Source organism: Pelophylax lessonae, assembly GCF_965119305.1.
Source record: "Pelophylax lessonae genome assembly, chromosome: 6".
NCBI lineage: Eukaryota > Metazoa > Chordata > Amphibia > Anura > Ranidae > Pelophylax > Pelophylax lessonae.
The window spans coordinates 170636291-170659153 of record NC_138773.1 but is presented as its reverse complement, the minus strand read 5'-3'; the positions used below and the strand labels follow the sequence as shown (position 1 = coordinate 170659153).

General features: G+C 45.7%; 1 protein-coding gene across 1 annotated transcript in view; it reads right to left on the bottom strand.

Annotated features, from left to right (window-relative positions):
- Positions 1-239: 239 nt before the first annotated feature.
- PDAP1 (PDGFA associated protein 1) overlaps positions 240-22863 on the bottom strand; it is a 39437-nt gene continuing 16813 nt past the window's right edge. Inside the window, exons 4-6 of the mRNA XM_082260194.1 lie at positions 14906-15027; positions 7079-7230; positions 240-553 (exon numbers count right to left, since the gene is read on the bottom strand). Coding sequence (XP_082116320.1) covers positions 495-553; positions 7079-7230; positions 14906-15027 — 333 coding nt within the window. The 3' untranslated portion in view covers positions 240-494. The remainder of the gene's footprint in view (positions 554-7078; positions 7231-14905; positions 15028-22863) is intronic.

Genomic DNA, 22863 nt, shown 5'->3' with positions numbered 1-22863 from the left:
TACTAAAGTCTTATAGGTGTACTATGGTAAAAACATATTATTCACTTATCTGAAACACAATGTTCTAATCATCTACTTTTGGATATTACAGTATTAATGAGAATTTTCATAAATTTTTAACCACCTATATTTTTGAATCTTCTGTTCATTTTGAAAGTGTGATTTTTACTGAAGGTAAGCACTGCTCAAAAAACAAAACAAAAAAAAAAAAAAAAAAAACAGATCAAACATAAAATGTATTTTAAATTCCAACCTTTATTCCCCCCCTTCAGGACCCAATCTCCACAAACACTCAGCATTAAATAAATACGTGCACATTGCATGTCCAGTCTTTCATAACAGTATCCTCAGCCTGGAAATGCTGCGCCGGCTTGATCAGAGATAGTATGTTGTGGACACTCAAAGGGCCAGACATATGGCTAGACAATAGTCTACAGACCATATAGCTGTCCTGGCCCAAGGATCCTCTGGCTGTGGTCTCCATGGCGGAGTAGTTATTTATTAAGAGACATGGATTGCAATCCTTTGGCCGTTGCTCCCGTTACATCTTTTACTGTAAAATAAAATAAATGTATATATTATTGTAAACATACATTAATAAACTTTAGATTCTATCCACTGATGTCTGCAGAGGCTACAGTGCTGTAAACTAATAAAATGCATACTCTGAATTTTGAACATCATTTGTGCTACCATAACAAGTGCCCCAGGCAGTCAGAATGCTTGTTACTGCAAAGGGAGGTTTTTTTTTTTTTTTTTTTTTTTAACTTACTGGAATGTTTCCCTGTGACAAGGCTCCGATACTCCATTGTTCTATGGATATGATCGAAATATCCAAGGTACCCTCCAGATCATTGTCATGGCAGGTCCCAAGTGATTTCCAAGGCATGTTGTTGTTGAAGTGATATCTACATGGCAACATTTACATTTAACATTCGTAAACCTGGCTTACCAATTAAAGCTGGATAATTAGATAAAAATGTGGTTGGTTCAGCAGGCACTGGCCGAAGTTCGATCTGTCTGTAGCTCCCCCTGTTCAACAGAAGCTGATCATTAGATGGGCTTCTGTGGAACAGACCTGCTGCCACTGGAAAACCTGTAATCAGCGGCTTGCAGAAAATTGGCTGCAGCACTGATCAATGTATTTTGACAGTGGAGAGTCTCCCTTTGGGTGGATGCAGGAATCTGTTCGTTGTTGTCATTCATTCCGCAGGATAAGGGGGAGAAAAAAAACAACAAAAAAAAAACAACACCCTCTGTGTACCCAGCATTAACTCCTCTATGAAGGCAACCAAAAAAAAAAAAAAAATACTAAATTTAACCCCACAATGAAGCCCAAAAAAAATTAAATTAAAGGAGGAAAAATAAAAAACACCACAAAAATCAGTTATCCCTATAAGCAAATTAAAAAAAAAAAAAAAAAAAAAAGCTAAGTAAAAGTAAAAGAGTTATTAGACCTGTGAGAGATAGAAATAATGGGATTTTGACTTCCCTTAAAATCCATTTCTCTGATGCTCATTGGCGGACACAGCTCCTGACCTTCTTAACCATTGGGTTATACTGCCCCTACTAGGCAGAAAAAAGTCTGGCTACGCCTATGGGCAGTCCCAGGGGGTATACTCCCTCTCTGCTATAGGTATTCAGTTTTGTTACAAGCAGTGTCAGAAAAATTACAACTCCACAGAGGGGTGGGTGTTGTGTACGTCAATGAACATTAGAGAAATGGATTTTACGGTAAGTCAAAAATCCCATTTTCTCTTTCGTTCATTGACAGCTCCTGATCTTCATAACCATTGGGACGTCCCAAAGCAGTGAGGGGTGGGAACAGGAAAAAATAAACTCCCAAGGGTAAACTATAGCCAACCAGGAAGACGGGAGCTCAACCAAAACAACTGGAGCTCACCTGAAAAAAAAAAAAATAAATAAAATATATATACACTATCAAAGAGGACCAGTTCCTCTAAATAGCAGAGGAAGCATCCGCAGATGCCAGCACATCCACTTTATAGAACTTTGTGAAAGTGTGTACCCGCGACCAGGCTTTGCAAACTTGCGTCACTGGACCAGGAGGCACTGAGCGCCCGAGTAGAGAGCGCCTTGACAGGGAAAGGAGGAACCTGACCCTTGATGGAATAGGCCTGAATCACCATCTGTCTGATCCATCTGGAAATGGTCGCAGAGGAAGCAGACAACCCTTCCGTAAGCACAAATAGTGAGTCTGATTTCCTAAAAGACTCCGTGACTGCCAGGTACACCCTAATCACCTGGAGCACATCAAAGGCATGCAAAGCAATTTCCTTCTGATGTTTTGACCTGGGACACAGGGAAGGCAACACAAAGTCTTCAGTTAAAAAGAAAATCAGAAAACAACCTGAGGAAGGAAAGACAGACAGGAGCGAAGAACCACCCTATCATCGTGAACCACCAATTAAGGTGAACGACAGGGTAACGCTGCCAATTCCGACACCCAGGGCACAGAGGTGACAGTCACCAAAAAGGCCACCTTCTGGGACAGCGTAAGCAGGGGAATCTACCGAAGACTCTCAAAAGGAGGCTTCTGGAGGACTGAGAGCACCAAATTGATGTCCCAAGGCGGCAACAGAAACCGCACTGGAGGGGTCAAGTGCCAAACTCCCTGAAGAAAAAAGTATGCACCAAGGAGTATGTGGCCAAGAGCCATTGAAAGAAGGCAGCTAAGGCTGACACCTGACTATTGATAGTACTCAAGGCCAGTTTCTGCTCAACCCCCCACTGAAGGCAGGTCAACATCTGAGCCACCAAAAAAAGAGCGAGGATGAACCCCAAGAGACTCGCATCATGCAATGTATGTCTTCCACGTACAATGGTAGAACTTCTTAGAAGTAGATTTCCTCACTTTTAACAGCGTTGGAATCACCGACTCAGACAAACCTCTATTCATCAGCACCTGGCGTTCAACAGCCAAGCATTCAAAGCCAGTTACTGTAAAGCAGGATGGAAGACTGATCCTTGGGACAGCAGATCTTCCCTGAGATGAAGCTTCCAAGGAACGACGGCAAACAGCCACACCAGATTGGCGTACCGAGCCCGGCGAGGCCACTAAGATGACTGGAATCCCTTCTGCCTCGATCCTGTGTAGAAGTCTTGGCAGAAGCTTGAGAGAAGGGAAGGTGTAAATCAGACGATACTGACCCCACTGGGCCACCAGCGCATCTGTGGCATCTGCCAGAGGACCCCATGGCCGAGCCACAAACCTCTACACCTGGAACGGCAACAGATCCACCTCAGGGATGCCCCACTGGAGACACAACTGATGAAACACCTTCAGATGAAGGGACCACTCCACTCCCCTTGTCCCAACGCCTGCCGACTGAGGTAATTCCCCCAACAGTTTTCCAGCCCGGGAAGGTGTATGGCAGGGGGCTGGAACAAACTGTTCTGCCCACCTTAGAATGCCGGCTACTTCCAGAGCCGCCAGGACATTTCTTGTGCCCCCCCCCCACGTGGTAATTGACATAAGCCACGGCAGTGGCATTGTCTGACTGAATGAGACTGGACATCCCTGAAGACGATCCATCCAATGTTACCGGCACAGTCTGATTGCTCGGAGTACCAAGACATTTAATCAGTAGTCTGGACCCTTCCAGGGTTCAGATCTCCTGAGCAGAAATTTTGCCAAGGATGCCTACCCAGCTGGACAGGCTGGCATCCGTGGTGACCACTGTCCAATACAAGGGGAGGAAGGATTTGCCCAAGTGAAGCGCCAGAGAACAAAGCCACCATTATCAGGGACTTCTTCGTTCCCTGGCTCAGCCGGATCTGATTGTCCAGAGACTGCAGATTCTCGTCCCATTTGACCAGAATCTCCCTTGCAGGGACCTCGTATGGAACTGTGTAAATGGAACCGCCTCGAAGATAGACACCATCAGGCCCAGCCCCCGCATTCAAGTCCGGAGGGATTACCACCTGCTGGACAGCAGGAGACAAATTACAGCCTGCAGTTTCTGGAGTTTGTCCAGAGGAAGGAGCTCTCTGGTTAAGGCCGAGTCCAGAGTCATACCCAGATAGTCCAGCTTTGTAGACGGAACCAGAAGAAACTTCTGGAAATTCAGAATCCAGCTTAACACCCTCAAGCTCGTATGGGGATTTCCAGAATTTCCACCAGAGCAGTAGCAGACACTGCTCTCAGGAAGAGGTTGTCCAAGTAGCCCAGAACTGCGATCCCACATTGGCATAACAATGCTAGAACCGGGACCAACACCTTCCTGAAGACCCGAAGCAGAAGCGAGACCAAAAGGGTAACGCCACAAACTGATAATGCTCCTCTACCACGGCAAAGCGGAGGAAGCGCTGGAGACCGACACATATTAGAATGTGAAGGTAAGCACCCTTGATGTCGATGGAGGCAAGAAAAATCCCACTGATGCAGGGAAGCCACCACCGTGCGAACAGACTTCTGAACTTCTGCACCCGTACAAAGCAGTTCAGCGCCTTGAGGTCCAGCATTGGACCCACCTTGCCTTCCTTCCTGGGAACTGTAAACAGGTTTGAGTAAAACCCCTTAAAAGGTTCTGAAGTTGGAACTGGGACAATCAACCTTTGAAGTAAAAGGTCTTGCAACGCCCCAAAAAGAGCCTGCAAGCAGACCGGGGACAGTCTCACATTGGAAGGAAGAACTTTACCGGAGGGCAAGAACGAAACTCAATCTTGTAGCCGGACCGAAAGACCTTGTGGACCCACCTGACTTTTACCAGGGGAGTCAACGGGTCTGGAAACCAGCGCATACATCCCCCCACCCCAGATACAGGTGAGGGCACACCTTCATGCTGAAGGGGCCTTGTCCGCGGTTCTGGGGAAGCCCGCTTTCGACTTGCCAGACCAAGTTTGCTTGGATCCTCCAGAGGACGCCCCGAAGGGCTTCGATCCCTTGTTAGTCGACCCTGAGGGAAGAAAAAACTTCTTGTGAGCTGAGAAGGAGGGTCCTTGCCCTTAGTAGCCTGCGGAAGAGACCTTTAATGATGTCATCCAGGGTAGCATCAAACAGGCGATCTCCTTGAAAGGGAAGATCAGTCAAGGCCTTATTAGGAGTCTGGTCTGCAGACCAGCATTTGAGCCAAATGACACGCCCCAGGACCACTGCCAAAACAGAGAGCCAAGCCACTAGGGAAACCACATCCAAAGAGACATCACAGATAAACTGCAGCCCCTGGACAAGCTGGTTGCCAGCTATGCAAAGGCAGGGGGGAGCTACTCCCACCTCCAGTTCACGGCGCAAAAGCCTAGCCCATTCAGTCAGAGTCTGGGACACCAGGGCAATGGTGAATATCTGCCTCAATGCCGAACCAGCCTGGGTGTACATATTGTGGGCCACAGCCTCCGCCTTCCTTTCAGCCGGGTCCTTGAAGGCTGGGGACTCTTTAACCGGAATCATGGTTGACTTGTTCAATCTGGAAACCGGAGGGTCCACCACTGGTGGAACAGTCCACTTCTTAAAAAAGGACTCCTCGTAGCAAAATTGCTTAGGGACCCCAAGGGGACACTTTGGTCGTCCCCACTATTAAGTGATAATTCTGTCAAAATAGGAGGGGAAAAGGAACTCCTTTTCCGCTCTCGATGGCTTGTGAATTCCAAAGGGTGCCTGCGGCTCCGCTGCAGCTTTAGCTGCGTTCTCCATCTTTAAGGTCTCACACACAGCTACAATCAGTGCGTCCACCAGCGTCTTTTCGTGCAAGGCTGCACAAGTAGAGGAATCCTCCTCACTATCAGACCCAGCAGGGTGACCCACGTCCGCAATGGCCGAATCAGATTTAGGATCTGATGAGACAGATGAGGCAGTGGAAGGCGGGGGGGGCGCTTTTTGCCAACCCGTCGCCCGAAAACCACCTTTACCTTGGACACCAAGGACTCCAGGACCGCCGTCAGTGCATCAATGAATGAATAGGACCTAGAGGGCCCCGCAGCCTCAGAGAGCGGATCAGATGGGGAGATGTGCCCCCAAGCCACCATGAGTCACCAGGGGCCAGACAAAAAAGTGTAAAACACTGCTAAGGGACAACCCCACTGCTCTGGCAGCCCACCCAGTTGCCAGCCACAGAGCACCAATCGATCCTCAGTAGAGTGGGAGAAGACCCCACCAGACTCATCAACCCGCAGAAACCAGGCACTGCACGAATGGCGATCAGGAAATTAAAAAGATACAGGAGTCAGCACCAGGGGATGAGGAGGGGTTTCCAATGCCGGAATCGCCACCCACAGAGCTCCACTGTCATGGCCGCTGCTATTTTCAATGCAAACCACTGAAAAATGGCTGCTGGACTACACAAACATGGCCGCCGTGCATTAAGCACACAGGCTACAAGAAAATGGCGGCCCCGCACGGCACCACAAGGCTCCCAGGGACCCAGGAGGGATCCCTAGGCCTCAGAATACAACATAGGCAGGAAGGGGGGGGGGCCTGGCAGGAGCAGCTCCCCCCTCCCCCCCATCGCCAGCACGGCAACCTGCCCCCACCCTAAGAGGTTAACCAGGCCACCCCAAAGCCCCAGCATCAGTGAAGAGGGGGGGAATGGGGGTGCAAGATGGCCCACAGGGACCACCAGACCGATAAGGAGGGTGCCTAACGGGAAGGAGGGGAACCCAGGGGTTCTACCGTCCGACGTCCACCCCAAAACCCTCCAGGGGGAGAGGGGGGGGGGGGACAGTTACCATACCAGGAACCAGGCAGGCCCTGCTCCAGACAGAACCCCCTCTCCACCCAAATGGGGGGGCTGTCGGCCATGAGGAACGCTGCGACTTGTGCGCTCACTGACCAGACTGGGGTGACCACTGGATCTAGATTATCCAGCCGTCGCCCAGTACGGCAGTTGATTGTAGATCTCACAGGAAAAAATCCAAGAGTGAAAAATTCCATCTAAAAAGAAAAAATTGTCAGGACCAGAGATCCCAGCAAGGAACTAGGTCCTTACTAGGCAAAAGAAAAAAAAAAAAACCCTTTATATATTTTTTTTTTTACAGTATATTATGGTGAAACCATGACTTTTTTATATCGAAGGTTGGAAATATATTAAACATTAGTGCAAGCAATGGAAACAAAACTCACTTTTCTTTTCTTCTTCCTTCTTTTTTGCTGCCTCTTCCCTCTGTTTCCGGATGATTGCTAGGCGGGCCAGGTCAGCCTTTGCTTGATCTGTTTTTCCTGCTAAATGCATTTTCATATAACGTTCTTTTGCCTTCTGTTTCTCTATTTCCTCCCTGTTGGGCAAAACAGTGATACCATTAAAGCCGAACTGTTTAAACTGGTTACTTTTACCGTTGACCTTACAACAGATTTACTGTAAAGGTGGACTAACATATTAAACAAACTATATCTAGACTTCCCACATAATTGCATGCAGACACTGATGATAATTAGGCTGCATTTTGGTGATAAGTATGTAACAATGCACAGGAAAGCGAATATACAGAAGCTCAGTCATCAGCACCAAAATTGTCCACCAAAATCTTTGTTCTCTTTAAAGTGAACCTGTGCTTTGGCCATGCAGAGCAATGCAACAGGTTTATTTTAATGCTACCCACAGTAGTAGCATAGGTTTGCTTTCCTGTCCCCTCTCACTGCTTCATTTAACCATAAGGAGAAAGATGAAAAAAAAAGTATTGTTTAAGTTCTAAGTCAGCCTAAGTTGGAGCTTACATAGTTCTGAGGACCCGAGTCTTCCCACCTCCATATCACAGTGCAACATAAATACAAAGCACAAATTGTATTCTGAAACTTCCATTCAACACAGTACTAAAATTATGTTGTTGGCAAAACTGTTGAATATAAGGCTGGCCAAAAACATTCTAATTTTCTTTACTTCCACCACGAGTGTACCCAAGTTGATTGATCAATTTGGGTACAATCAGCCTGTCCATACATGACTTGAATCTCGGCCAGTCCCTGCTGAACTGACAGAGATTCAAACCATCTGTGGCCAGCTTAAGTACAAATTAAAAACTGGATTTTTGACTTACCGTAAAATCCTTTTCTCTTAAGCTCATTGACAGACGCAGGACTCATAGCTTGATATCCGTAGGGACGTCCCAAAGCAGTGCCATAAATGAGGGGTGGGATAACAGAAGAAAACATCCCATAAGGCCAAAAAACATAGCCAACCAGGAAACACAGGACTCATCGGAACAAAAAGATGAGACCCACCTGAAAACCAAAAAATAGAACCCCCCCCCCCCCCCCCCCGAGGTAGACCAAGGGTCTCCTCAAACAGCAGCCTGCAAAACCTTGCGGCCAAAAGAAGCATCCGTAGATGCCAGCCCAACAACCATATAAAACATTATAAAAGGTATGAACAGACGACCAGGCAGCCGCCTTGCAAACCTGAAGCACAGACGCCTGATGGCGGAAAACCCAGGAAGCACTAAGCGCCTGAGTAGAGTGCGCATTAACAGGGAAAGGAGGAACCTGACCCTTAATCGAACAAACCTGCACCACCACGATCCATCCGGAGAAAGTCGCAGCAGACGCAGGCAACCCCTTCCTAGGGCCATCCGTGATCACAAAGTGCGAAACCGACTGACGAAAAAGAGTCCGCAGTGGCCAGGTACACCGTGAGTGCCCGAACCACATCCAAGGTGTGCAAATTTCTTAGGATGGCTGGGCTGAGGACACAGGGAAGTCAACACAATATCCTCATTTAAGTGAAAAGAGAGACCACCTTAGGAAAGGACGGACGGATCCGGACGAAGAACCACTTAATCCCCATGAACCACCAGATAGGGGGAACAAAAGGACAACGCAGCCAGTTCCGACACCCTGTGCGCACAAGTAACAGCCACCTTCTGGGATAAGGTAAGCAGGGGAATCTCCCAGTACCCCCAAAAGGGAGGTTTCTGGAGAACTGACAACACCAAACTAAGGTCCCAGGGCTGCAAGGAAGAACGCACCGGAAGAACCAGGTGCCGCACCCCCTGGATGAAAGTTTGCACCAGGGAATGAGTGGCCAGTGGCCTCTGGGAGACAATCGCCAAGGCCGAGACCTGACCCTTGATAATACTCAAAGCCAGCTTCTGCTCCCCACCCCCCCCCCCCGTTGAAGGAAGGCCAAGACCCGAGCCACCGAGTAAGAACGTGGAGGAACCCCAAGGTACTCACACCATGCAATATAAGACTTCCATGCACGATGAGAGATCATTCAAGAAGTTGCTTTCCTCGCTTTAAGCAGAGTAGGTATAACTGAAGCAGACAATCCCCTGTCCTTCAGCACCTGGCTCTCAACAGCCGAGCTGTCAAGCCAGGGACTGTAAAGCAGGACGGAAGATTGACACCTGAGACAGCAGATCCTCCCTGACAGGAGGCCTCCAAGCAGCATCTGCGACCAGCCTGACCAAGTCGGCATACCAGGCGCGAGGAGGCCAGTCCGGGGCCACAAGAATGACTGGAATTACTTCCACCTCTATCCTGTGAAGAAGCCCCAGGCCGCAACTTGAGAGGAGGGAAGGCATACAGCAGCTGATACTGCCCCCATGGGGCCACCAGCACGTCTGTGGTGTCTGCCAGAGGAGCTCAGGAGCAGGCTACAAACCTCTGCACCCTCCTGTTGAGCCCCTTGATCGAAGGCCTGTCGGCTGAGAAAAAATCCGCCTGGAATGTGACCAGCGGAGAGAGCTGGAACAAGCGTTCCGCCCAACGAGGATGCCGGCCACTTCCAAGGCCGCAAGGACAGTCTTGGTTCCTCCTTGGCGGGTGACATAAACCACGGCCGTGGCATTGTCTGACTTAACCTGCACTGGACATCCCCGAAGATGCTCGGTCCAGTGAACCAGGCAAAGCCTGAACACTCTCAGTTCCAATACATTTATCGGCAACCTGGATGCTTCCAGGGACCAGATACCCTGAGCAGAAAACCTGCCGAGAACCCCTTCCCACCCGGAGAGACTGGCATCCGTGGTGACAATTGTCCAATAGATCAAACTTAGGTGTCCTGCGCAAATGGGAATGTGAAGGTAGGCACATTTGATGTCCATGGAGGCCAAAAAGTCCCCCGATGTAGGGAGGCCCTCATTTCTGGGCACCGTGAACAGATGTGAGTAAAAACCCAGAAAAACGTTCTCTATTTGTACCCAGTCCTGTACAGCCCCCAACAGAGCCCGTAGGCAATCCGGGGACAGCCTCACAATGGAAGGGAACAACCTCACGGGTTGAACCGATCGAAACTCAATCTTGTACCCCGACCGCATGACCTCGTGACCTAGTAGTCTTGCATCCTGGAGAGCCACGGATCTGAGAGCCGGCAAGACGTCCCCCCCACCCCTGACATGGGTGGGGGCGCACCCTCAGGCCGAAGCAGACGCGTCCCCAGGGATGGAGGAACTCGATTTCCCGCTACCAAACCAGGGTCGCTTGGAATACACGTATACGACCTGGTGAGACGTTTAACTCGCGGGCCAGTCCCCGTCCAGTGGGACTATGTCACGGCCGACCCAGCACGGAGCTAGGGCCTGCACGCGCTGATCCACTTTTGGTGGCACAATCCACCTAATGGAGACAGCAGCGGCGAAGGGGGTAACGCCTTTTAAAGCGCTTAGGCACCACTAACATTTGTTTGATGCACCCCCACTGTTCATTGCCAATGTTGTAAAAAATTCCGGACAGGGAAAGGAAACGCCTTCCCCGACTTCTGAGATTTGTGGGTGTCAAAAGACACCTGCGCCCGACGGTGTAGACTCATCTGCTATTTTTAAGGTTTCCCACACCGACTCAATAAGTGCCTCCACCAGCGTGCTTTCCCACACGGTAGCTGATGAGGATATGTCCTCCTTGCCGTAAAAATGCGAAGACGCAGATCCACTAGGATGGTATGCGTCCGCAGCGGCCACATCTACCTCAGAATCTGAGGATACTAGAGAGACAGGCGCTTTCGGCTAGTGGAATTTTTTAAAACTAAATCCACTTTTGACAGCAGGCTTTCCAAAACTGCTGTAAAAGCAGACAGGAGCTGCGACTCGGAGGGTCCCGCAATCGCACTGAGGGGGTCTGTAGGTGAGATTTGGTCCTGGGACTCCATTAACACTTAGTATAAAAAAAAAAAAAAAAAAAAAAAAAGCAGTGTCACTTTTAAAAAAAAAAGTCACAAAAACACACGTTCTGCACCAGCCGCACCACAAGTCCCAGCCCTAACACAGCCTGCAGCAGGGGGAGTGAGGAATACCTACAGGGACCCCAGGGCCTGGTATCACCGAGAGGCCAGGGGAACCGAGGGTCTGACTTTCCCAGGGAGGGGGCCCACGTCCACCCAGAGACCGCCAGAGAATTGCGGGGACACTTACTCACCATACCACGGCATCAGGTGGGAGCCGATCCGAACAGCCTACCTCTCCACCCAGGGTAGGGGGTGCTGACGGCCAGGGGGTACGCTGAAACTCAGGTCATCCCAGGTTGTATGCGTCCCTGCGAGGTGTTTAACTCGCGGGCCAGCCCCCGTCCATCGGGGCTCTGTCATGGCAAGGCCTAGTGCTGGACTATAACCTGCTCATGCTTGCTGGCCAGGCTGGGAGATCTTAAGGATCTAGTATATTCAGTCCGAAACCCAGCCGGCTGTTGCTTGTAGTTCTCTGAGAAACACTAACTAAAAAATAAAGTCTTACAAAAGGTTCCCAAAAAAAAAAAACAACAGCTAAAACCGAAGTCCCAGCAGGGAAATACGTCCTACTCCTAAACTAGGCAGAAACAAACTGATGGCTATAGCAGAGTATGTGGGTGTATGCCTGCCCCATAGGCGTGGTAACGTTTTTTGTTTTTTTTTTCCAAAATTGTTGGTCTTTTTTAGTTTATAGTGCAAAAAATAAAAAAACAGAGGTGATCAAATACCACCGATTGCGAAATTGTCAGTTAAAGTAACGCAGTGCCGTATGGCAAAAAAAAAAGGCCTGGTCATGAAGGGGGGACAAATCTAATGTTAAATTCACTGGTCTGTAATTGCCAGCTTCTACCTTGCTGCTCTTTTTGTGAATAGGTACAATATTTGATTTCTGCCAGTCATTGGGAATTTCTCCAGTTAGAAGAGAGATTATTTAAAAAGATCTGTTAACGGTCCCACAACTAAACCTAGAAGTTCTCTTAGAACTCTGGGATGAATACCACCATGGTCTATCTCTTTATTAAGCTTTAACAGAGTCAGTTTCTCTGCTACCTGTCTCTAGAAGGCCCGGTTCACACTGGTGCATCATGCGCTCCCACTTTGAGAACACAAGTCTCATGACAAGTCGTGCCCTATTAATTGCAATGGAACCATACTAATAGAAGCAACTTTAGTCGTTCCGACTTAGAAAAAGGTTCCTGCACTACTTTTGGTACCACTTCGGCACGACTTGCATTGACTTCTGTTAAGTCGTATGCAGGTTGTGCCACACTTGCGCTGGGTTGTCAACTTTGAAGTCGCGGCAGCGTGAATCGGGTCAAAATCCTGAAATTGAACCGCCATTACTAGGGCCAACATGATCCTCCAACTTATTTTTAGCACAATTTATTTCTGAGAGGACTGAACAGAAGTAATTGTTTAAATGGCTTCCTACTATGAGGGAAGTGAGGGGAAAAAATCCTCAAAAAAGAAATGCAAACAAAAAAAGGTGACAGGGGTTGTAGCGTCTCCATTTTCTGTCCATGTTAGAGATTTTCTATTATTTTCGGTCTAGTCAAACCATTGCCACTGGATAGTAAACTGAAATACCTCTAATTGAGCCCCTAATAGCAGTAAAAACCGACAGTTCAAATCCATTCAAAGTCTATCCCTGATAGAAATTTTTTCCCCATGTTATTTGAAATTAAAAATTGAAAAGAAACAAAGTGGCATGGGGCCAATACGTTTTTAAACTAGTAATAGTTGAAGCTTTTGTTTTACAAAAAATAAAATAAGTCCCCTACATACCAACGTTCAACTTGAAAACTTTCAAAGATGTTTACATGTGTTTGCGAACCAATCGTGTTAGTGCCGGTTCACACATGTGCGGCTGCGGCGATCGCATACAATATCGGAGCGCACTGCTCCTTCATTACATGCGATCGGGTGTGCGGTGCGAATTCAGCCATACACTTTGTATAGCTAAATTCGCACTGCACCCGCAGTAAAGTCGCACATGACCCTTTTTTTGAGCCGCATCAGGAACGGATCACACAGTGGTTGACACTTGTGCGATCCGATCCTGTGCGAACTGTAAGATCGCACTGCGATATGCGATCAAACTGGGGGTGTCGTTAACATTACATTGACACCCCCAGCGTATCGCATATGGCAGTGTGAACTGCCAAGGGTGCGTTTGCGATGCGGGAACAGGCTGCGAACTCGCAGCCTTCCCGCATCGCATAAGTGTGAACCGAGCCTAAAGTTGAATATACACACTCAGTTTTGTTTTTTTTTTTTGCTCAACTCAGCTGGCTGAAAAAAAATAAATAAAAAACAGACAAGCAATGTTGGTGCAGCGATCTCCCTTGCTCCAGGGGGGACTCCCCCCAGCAGAACACACTGATCAGCGTATAGGTCACTTTTCCCACACATTCCTGGATACAGGCACAACTATATTGGGTGCTGTAGAGATCACCAGCTGAACACTGGATATATCACAGATAAGTATAGATGTTTGCCAGCACACAATGGATCTTGCATAGCAGTCCAAAACCTTTTATTGCAAAAAGATTGCATCACAACAGGGTAAGTGCAATGTTTCAGGGTCACGCAGGACCCCTTTGTCAGTTCAGCTCTCACGGCAATTTACTGAACCTGGCTCACAGGGGGACCGTCAGACTTCCAAGTCTTCAGGTCAGTAAAAATAAACGTTTCGCTGTAGGAAGAAATACAATCTAAACTGAGGGGCAAAGGGAAGGGTGGGGCCTTTTAACAAATTGTAAGTGATTGTGTTTCCGATAGGGAGGAGCTTATCTCTCATGTGTGGGCCGTCCTGGAAGGTGAGAGGAGAAAAGATACACACCACATCCAATACCGCTTTAAGCACAGAGCATATTTTTTTTATTCAGAGCGTGTAATAAGGTGGTGCTATTCCCTCCCAATCCTCTGCTCTTTTTAGTTACTTTTTACTTGTTTAATGCTGATGAATTTCCATGATGTGACCTTCCAATCAGTACCCCTTACATACATATATAGGCGATTTTCATCCTATCTGGCATTTTAACACCAACAGAAGATAGAAGTATGTAAACTCACAATAAATGAAAATGGAATTGTCATTTCAAGCACACCTCACAATAGAAGCATGAAAGCTGGCGTTGCAGACATTTTTTTCTAAAAGTACGATTTCACAACTTCAAGGAAATGATCTCGGTCCTGGCTTCAACATCTAGAGTAAAGGCCCGTACACACACACCGATTGTTGGCCGTAAATTTTCGGTCAACATCCGATCGGCCGATTAACGGCTTGTTAGTATGATGCTTCCGACAACCGACTGCGACTTTTCGGCCGAACAAAATCTGGTGTGCAGGCTATAAAATTTTTGTTGGCCAACAACAGAACGGCCGACTGTTCGTCAGTCAGTACAGATTTCGGCCGACAAAAGTGTGATGATCAAGACTGGGCATGCTCAGAGAAGAAAAAACACACGAAAAGTAGACCAGAACATGACATCACTTCTGCAGTTGGTTGTTGTTGGCCGACAAAATTCGTGTGCAGTCTAGAGCACATTTCAACCAACACAACAACACTGGACAAAAGACGGCCGATCGGTCGGCCAACAATCGGGGCTTTACTGACCTGGAAAGTGCATGAAGTGAAGTCTTTTTTTCTGAGAAACGATTCACTGCACAATGAATCTAGAATCAGAATGATAGCCCTTGTTCTCACAGCTTCCCTTGAAAAAAAGGCTTTTCAACTACCCTGCTGAATATAAACATTTACCCATAAATTATTATAATTAGGTTGGCATTACCTTTCTCTTCGCGACAGTTCTCTAGGACCTTCCAGATCAACCTGGGTGACCTTTTTAGATGCCTGCGCTGCTCGATTGGGATTTTCTATGTCAATCAGGCCTTCAACTCCTTTACGCTTTTGCTAAAAAGAGAAATATGTTAGAATGTTTAATGTAAAATACATTTTATTCTTCCAAAAGCAAACCAGCTGTAAAAACACAAGAAAAGGGTAGCTATGTAGTATAACTGACTATGGATTTACAATGACTCATTTAATACAAGTGAGAAAGGTGTTCTATATTAAAACCTATAAACATGGTATAGCAATTATTTTATGAGTGATGGTTTAAAAAGTAAAATTTGTTCATCTTTTTATTTCAAATCCTCTATCCTTGTTTTAACTTTGGATAGTAAAACATTTTTTTTTTGCCAGTAAATACTTTATACAGCCCACTTCCTCTTTGTCTGGTAAAAAGCCTAGGCTAAAGAAATCATGCACAGCTCTCACTCTTGTGACAGTTTGCCAGCAAGGGAGGGAGGGATGAGTCATAAGAGGGCCAATGAGAGCTGCAGAGGACTGTATGAAGGCTGAGATAACAGGAGACTGCAGAGATATATATGAGTATTTATCAAGAGTGGAAAAATGTGCAGGCAAGCAGTGGTGTGTGTGTGTGTGTGTGTGTGTGTGTGTGTGTGTGTGTGTGTGTGTGTGTGTGTGTGTGTGTGTGTGTGTGTGTCTAGGAAAGTGACCAGTCAGAAGCCTCAGCTACCCACAGTTAAAATGGCTGCAGCCAGACTTAGTGGAGGGAGATTTCTGCAGCATATTTGGCAAGTACAGAATCACAGTACATATAAAATAATATGCAAAGTGGTTGGAGGGAAGCTTCGGAATGGCAAAGATGTTTTTATTAAAAAATTATGTGGAGCTGATACCGAGGGCGTGCCCGGAAGTGGTCATGTGACACGCACGGCGTGTCTCCCAGCGCTGAACGCACCTCTCCAGATGGAAGGCAACAGGACGCCGAAGTAAGGTCCGAGAGTCCGGGAGCCTGGAGGACCTAGATCGCCCTGAAACCCCTATAGTGCGCCCACGCCACCCCCACGGAGAGGTGAAGTGGAGGAGGAGGTGGCGGCGGACCTGGCTGGAGGCATATGGAGGAATGGCAGTAGCAGCGGAGGAATAGCCATGTCAGGAGAGCGGTGTATTAGGCAGTAACCTTACGGTGTGCAGCCTGGTCTTCTCCTCTGCTTAACTGCTTGCTATACTGGCTGCATCGTTTGTGGAGACATCGGGACTGTTTTAGCCTGCACACAGCCCGGGCAGGGTGCCTGGGGGGAAGTACACTCAGCCTGCACCTTTGGATTCCCCCTCTCCTGGCAGAGGGACAGAGGTACTTTGCCCTATATTTACGGGCTCATGTGTGGAGAGTTAGACATCTACCCTACATGACCGGTATCCTGCACTCCACAGACAAGGGAGCGAAAAGGAGCAAACAGACTGGAGGACTATCAAGGAGGTAAGCCCTCTAATCGATTACATCATTAGCTCCTATTAAACTGTGCCCAAAGCTGATCAAGCGAACTGTATGAGAGCGGAGGGGTTGACCTATTGGAGGACCCCCCCTTTCTTTTTTTTCTCTTCTGGTGTGTCGATGTATATTCCCCTCCCGCCACTCCTTTTCCCTATTCACTTACACACTCAGGGGAAAAAGGAAGGATTTTTTTTTCCTTTTTTTTTTTTTTTTTTTTATTTTATTTTAAACTTTTAGTATACCTGACAGAGAAACGGGTATCCCACTAACGGCTCAACCAGATACTCTTTGCTTAGTGTGATAATAGACAGCAGAGAATAGGGAGTGGAGCATTACACTTAAAGGAGCACTTAAAGGAGCCATGACCCCCTTGAACTGAGTGTCAAATAGAACCTACAAGTGAAGGAAGAGGAGAGGAGGAGAGAAGTGAGCGGGGAAGGCGGGAGGATGACACTCACTAAGAGAAAGAAGGGAAAGAAGAACGCAGTAAAAACGCAGTCAAACAGACCAGAGGGAGAGATCGTAAGGTACCTCACTAATAACGCAAGGATGGCACCCGGTGAGAATAATGTTTTGACAAGCCCAGGGTCAGGAGATACACTTAACACACCAGCAACCTCCCCAGCCTCAGAAAATTACCCAGATAGCCCAGGGAATGGACAAAGAGAAAATATGGCAACTGGTATTCACACACAGGATTATATACAAAACTCAGAATTGAAAGCGATGCTTCAAGCCCTACCAACAAAAAAATGACATTGTACAAATGATTAACAAAATAGAAGAAACACATCTTAAAGAAATGCAAGTGTTAAAAAAAGACATACAAAAGATCTCAACACGTCTAGAGGAGGAGATAGCAGCCAGAAAAACTTTAGAAGAAAAAGTGACATCATTAGAACTAAGCAGAGATTCACAGAGGGAGAAGGAAGACACAGTACAACTCCAATTGGAAGAAATGGAGAATAGAAGTAGACGTAGCAACCTGAGAATCCGGGGTGTCCCGGAAAATATAAATAACGAAAAACTAACTGAAGTGGCGGAAGTTATCTTTAAGCAGGTCCTAGGAGATAAATTCCCCGACCGCCTTGAAATAGAAAGGATACATAGATCTTTGGGCCCCAGAAACAAAGATGAGAAAAGACCAAGAGACATAATATGCAGATTACATCATTATACGCATAAGGAGTTAATACTAAGGGAGGCATGGGGAGCAAAGGACATAAATGTGGAAGGAACCCCGATTAAAATTTTTTCAGATATTGCAAGAGGAACACTGAGGAGAAGAGCACTTCTAAGACCTTTATTGGATCTGGCAAAAAAGATGGGATGCACGTATAGATGGGGATTTCCCTTCTCGGTTACATTTCAAAGAGACGGTCGATATTTTAACCTTAGATCTTTTCAAGATCGAACGGCCTTCTTCCGGTTTATAGGGACAGACCCCATAGAGGTTGAAAATTGGCTGGCTCGAGGACCCAGGGAAGGACCTTATCCCTACCCCCGACAGCAAGAAAAGGGAAGAGACGTTGGAATAGAGGAAGAGAGAGGATAGGGATGAAATGCCCTTTTTTCTGGGTTGCTTGTTTTTAGTTTTTTCTCCTCCTCTCTTCCGAATATCCGAATAGAGGGACTTTAACTGCAGGGGGGAGATACACCACAACCTTTTTTTTCTTTTTTTTTTTTTTGGGTTTGTGACAGGCTTTGGGTGTAGAGCACATTTAGAAAGGGAGTGTTGAATTTTTTCAATACTCCCTATCCGTATTAATTTTTTGACACTTTTTGTTTTTTTTTTTTTTTTGTTTTTCCGGGGTTTATGACAGGGTTTGGGTGTAGAGCACATTAGAAAGGAAGTGTGGAATTTTCCAATACTCCCTATCCTATATAATCTTTGACACATTTTTTTTTTTTTTTTTTCTTTTTTTTTCTTTGGGGTTTCATGACAGGGTTTGGCTGTAGAGCACATTTAGAAAGGAAGTGTGGGGAATTTTTTTTTTTTTTTTTTGGGTTTTATGACAGGGGTTGGGTGTAGAGCACATTTAGAAAGGAAGTGTGGAATTTTTTTTTTCAACGCTCCCCATCCGTATTAATTTTTGACACAAATTTTTTTTTTTTTTTTTTTTTGGGTTTTATGACAGGGTTTGGGTGTAGAGCACATTTAGAAAGGAAGTGTGAAATTTTTTTTCAACGCTCCCCATCCGTATTAATTTTTGACACAAATTTTTTTTTTTTTTTTTTTTTTTTAAGACACGTGGCACTTGGGGGGATAATAACACATTTTAGGGAGGGGAGAGTTTAGCTTTAAAACACTCTCTTCCCCTTGTATGATTTTTAAGATGCACTACACGGGGAGGATCATATGGAGGGAGGAGGGGAGGATGGATTGAGAGATATGTATATAAAGTGAAAGATGCATACATAAATGATAATACTTGTATTAAAGTAATATATATTATGTGCTTGGTTGCCCCATGGAGGGGGAAAGGGGAAGAGTGGAGAGAGAGGTGAGAGAGGGGTGGAAAGACACCTGCAACTTGTTGTAATATAAAGGGGGAAGGGGATAAAGCTTTACCCCTTCACCTTGGAAAAGGTTATGGAATGAGAGACCCCCTCTCATTAGTTAGAGAAAGAATCAGATAAATAAATAAGGATACCGAGCCTCTCCACTCCCCCGAACCCCCCCCCCCCCTTGGGATACGTATACGGAGCATAGGATAGGGAATTAAGCTAACCCCTCTAAGAGGGGAAGGAGGGAGGTGGAGGATAGTTGGGATAATTTGAGGGAAAACAAATGTTAATACCTTGGTATGAAAGAATATTCACTAGGGAATGACAGAGCCGCTTTATAGATGAGGATGAATAAAATCTTGGTGAGACTACCCCCCCGAGGCCAATAGCCCACTTTGGACATACATTTGAATTGAGGGTAAATAGCTAGATATTGCCCCCTAGAAGAGGAGGGGGGAGAGAGGGGGAGGAATAGGTGGGAATACAGGGGGGTAGGGGGAGTAAATCAGATCGGCGTCAGGGAAAGAAGTATCTAGAGGAATTAGATAGAAAAGGGGAGAGGTGCGGGAGAGTATGGGGAGGAACATTCTGGGGTATAGCCCTTATTTTAGTCACACAAATGGCACTGGGAAGTGCCGTGTGAAATAAGGATAAAAAAGAGAGTTATCCGAACTGACGAGCGAGAGACTTGGCCTCCTGTAGAGGCCGATATCTCTCACCCGCCAGAAGGGGAGGGGTCTTTTTTTTTTTTTTTTTTTTTTTCTCTTCTTCTTCTCTTTTCTCTCCGCTGACCAGGGATGGAGGACTTAAAAATCACTTCCTACAATGTGAAAGGATTAAATATTCCGGAAAAAAGGCATACATTATTAACAGAACTGAGACGATTAAAAACTAATATTGCACTAATACAGGAAACGCATTTTAGGGCAGATAAAATATCCCTTATCAGAAACAGATTTTTCCCATATATATATCATTCTGCATACACGCAAGCAAAATCTCGCGGGGTCTCTATATTGATCGCAAATGGGGTTCCATGGACTTATCAAGACAGCAGACACGACCCAGAAGGAAGATTCCTATTTGTTAAGGGATTAATAGGAGAGACACGGGTAACGTTCGCAACAATATACACACCTAACAACCGACAGGACGCATTTATCTCTAGAACGCTAGCTGAGTTGATGGGTTACACAGAAGGTCAATTAATCCTGGGAGGTGATCTTAATGCACCATTGATAGCAGCATTGGACACATCCTCCGGGACGACTACTCTTACCCCTGGAATGAGTAAACGAATCTTAAGAGCCTTATATAAAGCTCAGCTGATAGATATATGGCGACTACAGCATCCCTCGGAAAAAGAGTATACTTTTTTTTCAAACCCACACAAGAATTACTCTAGAATTGACCTTTTTGTACCCCATTCTCAGCTACAGGCAGTAAAAAAGTCAGATATAGACAGTATTACATGGTCAGACCATGCCCCAATATCAATAATATATAGCTTGACATCAGATTCTACACAGAAAAAACGCTTCTGGAGGCTAAATGAGGATTTACTGCAAAGAGAAGAGGTAGTGAAGGAACTCACAGAGGAGATGAAGGTCTACTTTGAGATCAATGACCAACCTGAGTGCCAGACAGGGACCCTTTGGGAGGCCCACAAGTCAGTAATGAGGGGCATATTCATTAAGCACGTATAAAAAAGGAAAGGGGAGAGCAAATGACACAACTTTTAGAAAGACTCAGCCTACTAGAGATAGAACATAAACAGACCTTATCAGAGACGGTGAGGGGAGATCTGAAGTTAATTAGAAAACAGATAACGGACCTGCTACAATATAAAGCCAAAGCAGCCATTCAAAGGTGCCGGAAAATGAATTACGAATCGGGCAATAAATGTGGGAAATTACTGGCTAGTTCAGTAAGAGAGCAGAAATTGAGATCGTACATACCACATATCATTACGGCAGAAGGTGACAAGAAAACGCTACCAACACAAATATCAGTAGAATTTGAGAAGTATTATACTTCTTTGTATAATTTAAAAGTAACTCCACCATCTTTAGAAGATATTGAGAGATATATAGACCAGTCACAGCTACCCAAATTGATAGAGGCAGACCGAGAAGACCTAGAGAGGGAAATCACGATTGAAGAGATACAGCAAGCTCTTAAATCCATGAAACCGGGGAAAGCACCAGGCCCAGACGGTCTAACGACTCAATATTATCAAACATGGTTCCACATCTTAGGCCCTTATTTAGCAAGATTATTTAATGCATCAGATATGGATGGGAAGCTAACTAGAGATACTCTCACGGCCCATATATCCTTGATATTAAAAGAAGGTAAGGACCCGTCCTCATGCAGCAGCTATAGACCAATATCTCTCCTAAATGTGGACCTAAAAATATTTACTAAAATACTTGCAAATAGACTAGCAAAGGTCCTCCCTAGCCTAGTACACTTAGATCAGGTGGGCTTTATGTCATCAAGGGAAGCAAGGGATAATACCACCCGAATTCTTAACTTAGTACAAGTAGTAAAGGAAAAAAAGATCCCGTGCGTAGTGTTGAGCACAGACGCAGAGAAGGCATTTGACCGGGTGGGATGGCCTTTCATGTTTGCTGTGCTCAAATATATTGGACTAGGGAAAGAGATGCTAGAAAAAATTACCAGAGTCTATACAGAGCCAATGGCTAGGGTAAAAACTAATGGTATATTGTCAAATGCCTTCCCAATAAGAAATGACACAAGGCAAGGATGTCCATTATCGCCCATACTTTTTGCTTTGAGTCTAGAACCGTTCTTATGTAGAATTCGGTTAAATCAAGATATTAAGGGGGTAAAGATAAAAGAGAAACAATTTAAAATTGCCGCTTACGCGGATGACCTACTATTTTCACTAACTAGCCCAGGTATATCACTGCCAAATCTAATACAAGAGTTTAAAAAATTTGGGGTTATGTCATATCTGAAAATTAATTTTGGGAAGTCGGAAGCGATGGGAATAGGGGTACCTTTATCCCAGGTAAACGTGCTGAAAAGCAGCTTCGGCTTTAAATGGAAAGAAGAGGCGGTGAAGTACCTAGGGACATTAATACCAGCGAAATTAACGCGGGTGTACGATCTCAATTTCCTGCCCCTGATAGCAAAAACAAGGAACCTACTAGAACAATGGCGTAAAGGGATGCATTCATGGTTCGGCAAATGTAATTTGTTAAAGATGACAGTTCTACCAAAATTTGTATATTTGTTGCGAGCGCTACCGGTTAAGATCCCAAGTGCCTTCTTTAAAGCAATACACTCTCTGTTTGTGAATTATATTTGGAATTACAAAAAACCACGAATAGCAAGACGATTGTTAGTATTACCAAAGAAAAAAGGGGGGCTGGCTTTTCCAGATATACGAGTATACTATCAGGCCACTCAAGTGGCCAGAGTGCTAGACTGGTGGCATCACTCGGAAAACAAGCTATGGGTACAATTAGAACAAGCACAAACAGAAGTAGATTTGAAGAGAGCGATATGGTGCTACCAGGTATTACCCAAGGAACTGAAAAATCACTCGATAATAGGAAATACATTAAGGGTGTGTAGGAATCTAGATATATACAATAAATTGACAACGAGCGAGTCCCCTTTATTCCCAATTTTGGGAAATCCACAGTTTGCACCAGGCTTAGATAAGAGACAGTTTGTGGACCTGAGGGAGAAGAAAATTGATCAGGCCTCTTCTTTTTTGATACAAAGAAAATGGCCCTCAATTAATCAATTGATTGATAGAGCGGGAATATATAATGTTCCCTTCTGGCAAGCAATTCAATTACACCACTATCTAACATCAATACCAAGACCAGAAAGCTTCTGCAGAGCATTAACAAGATTTGAACAATACTGTGTGAGGCCAGGGACCTTATTACATACACTAT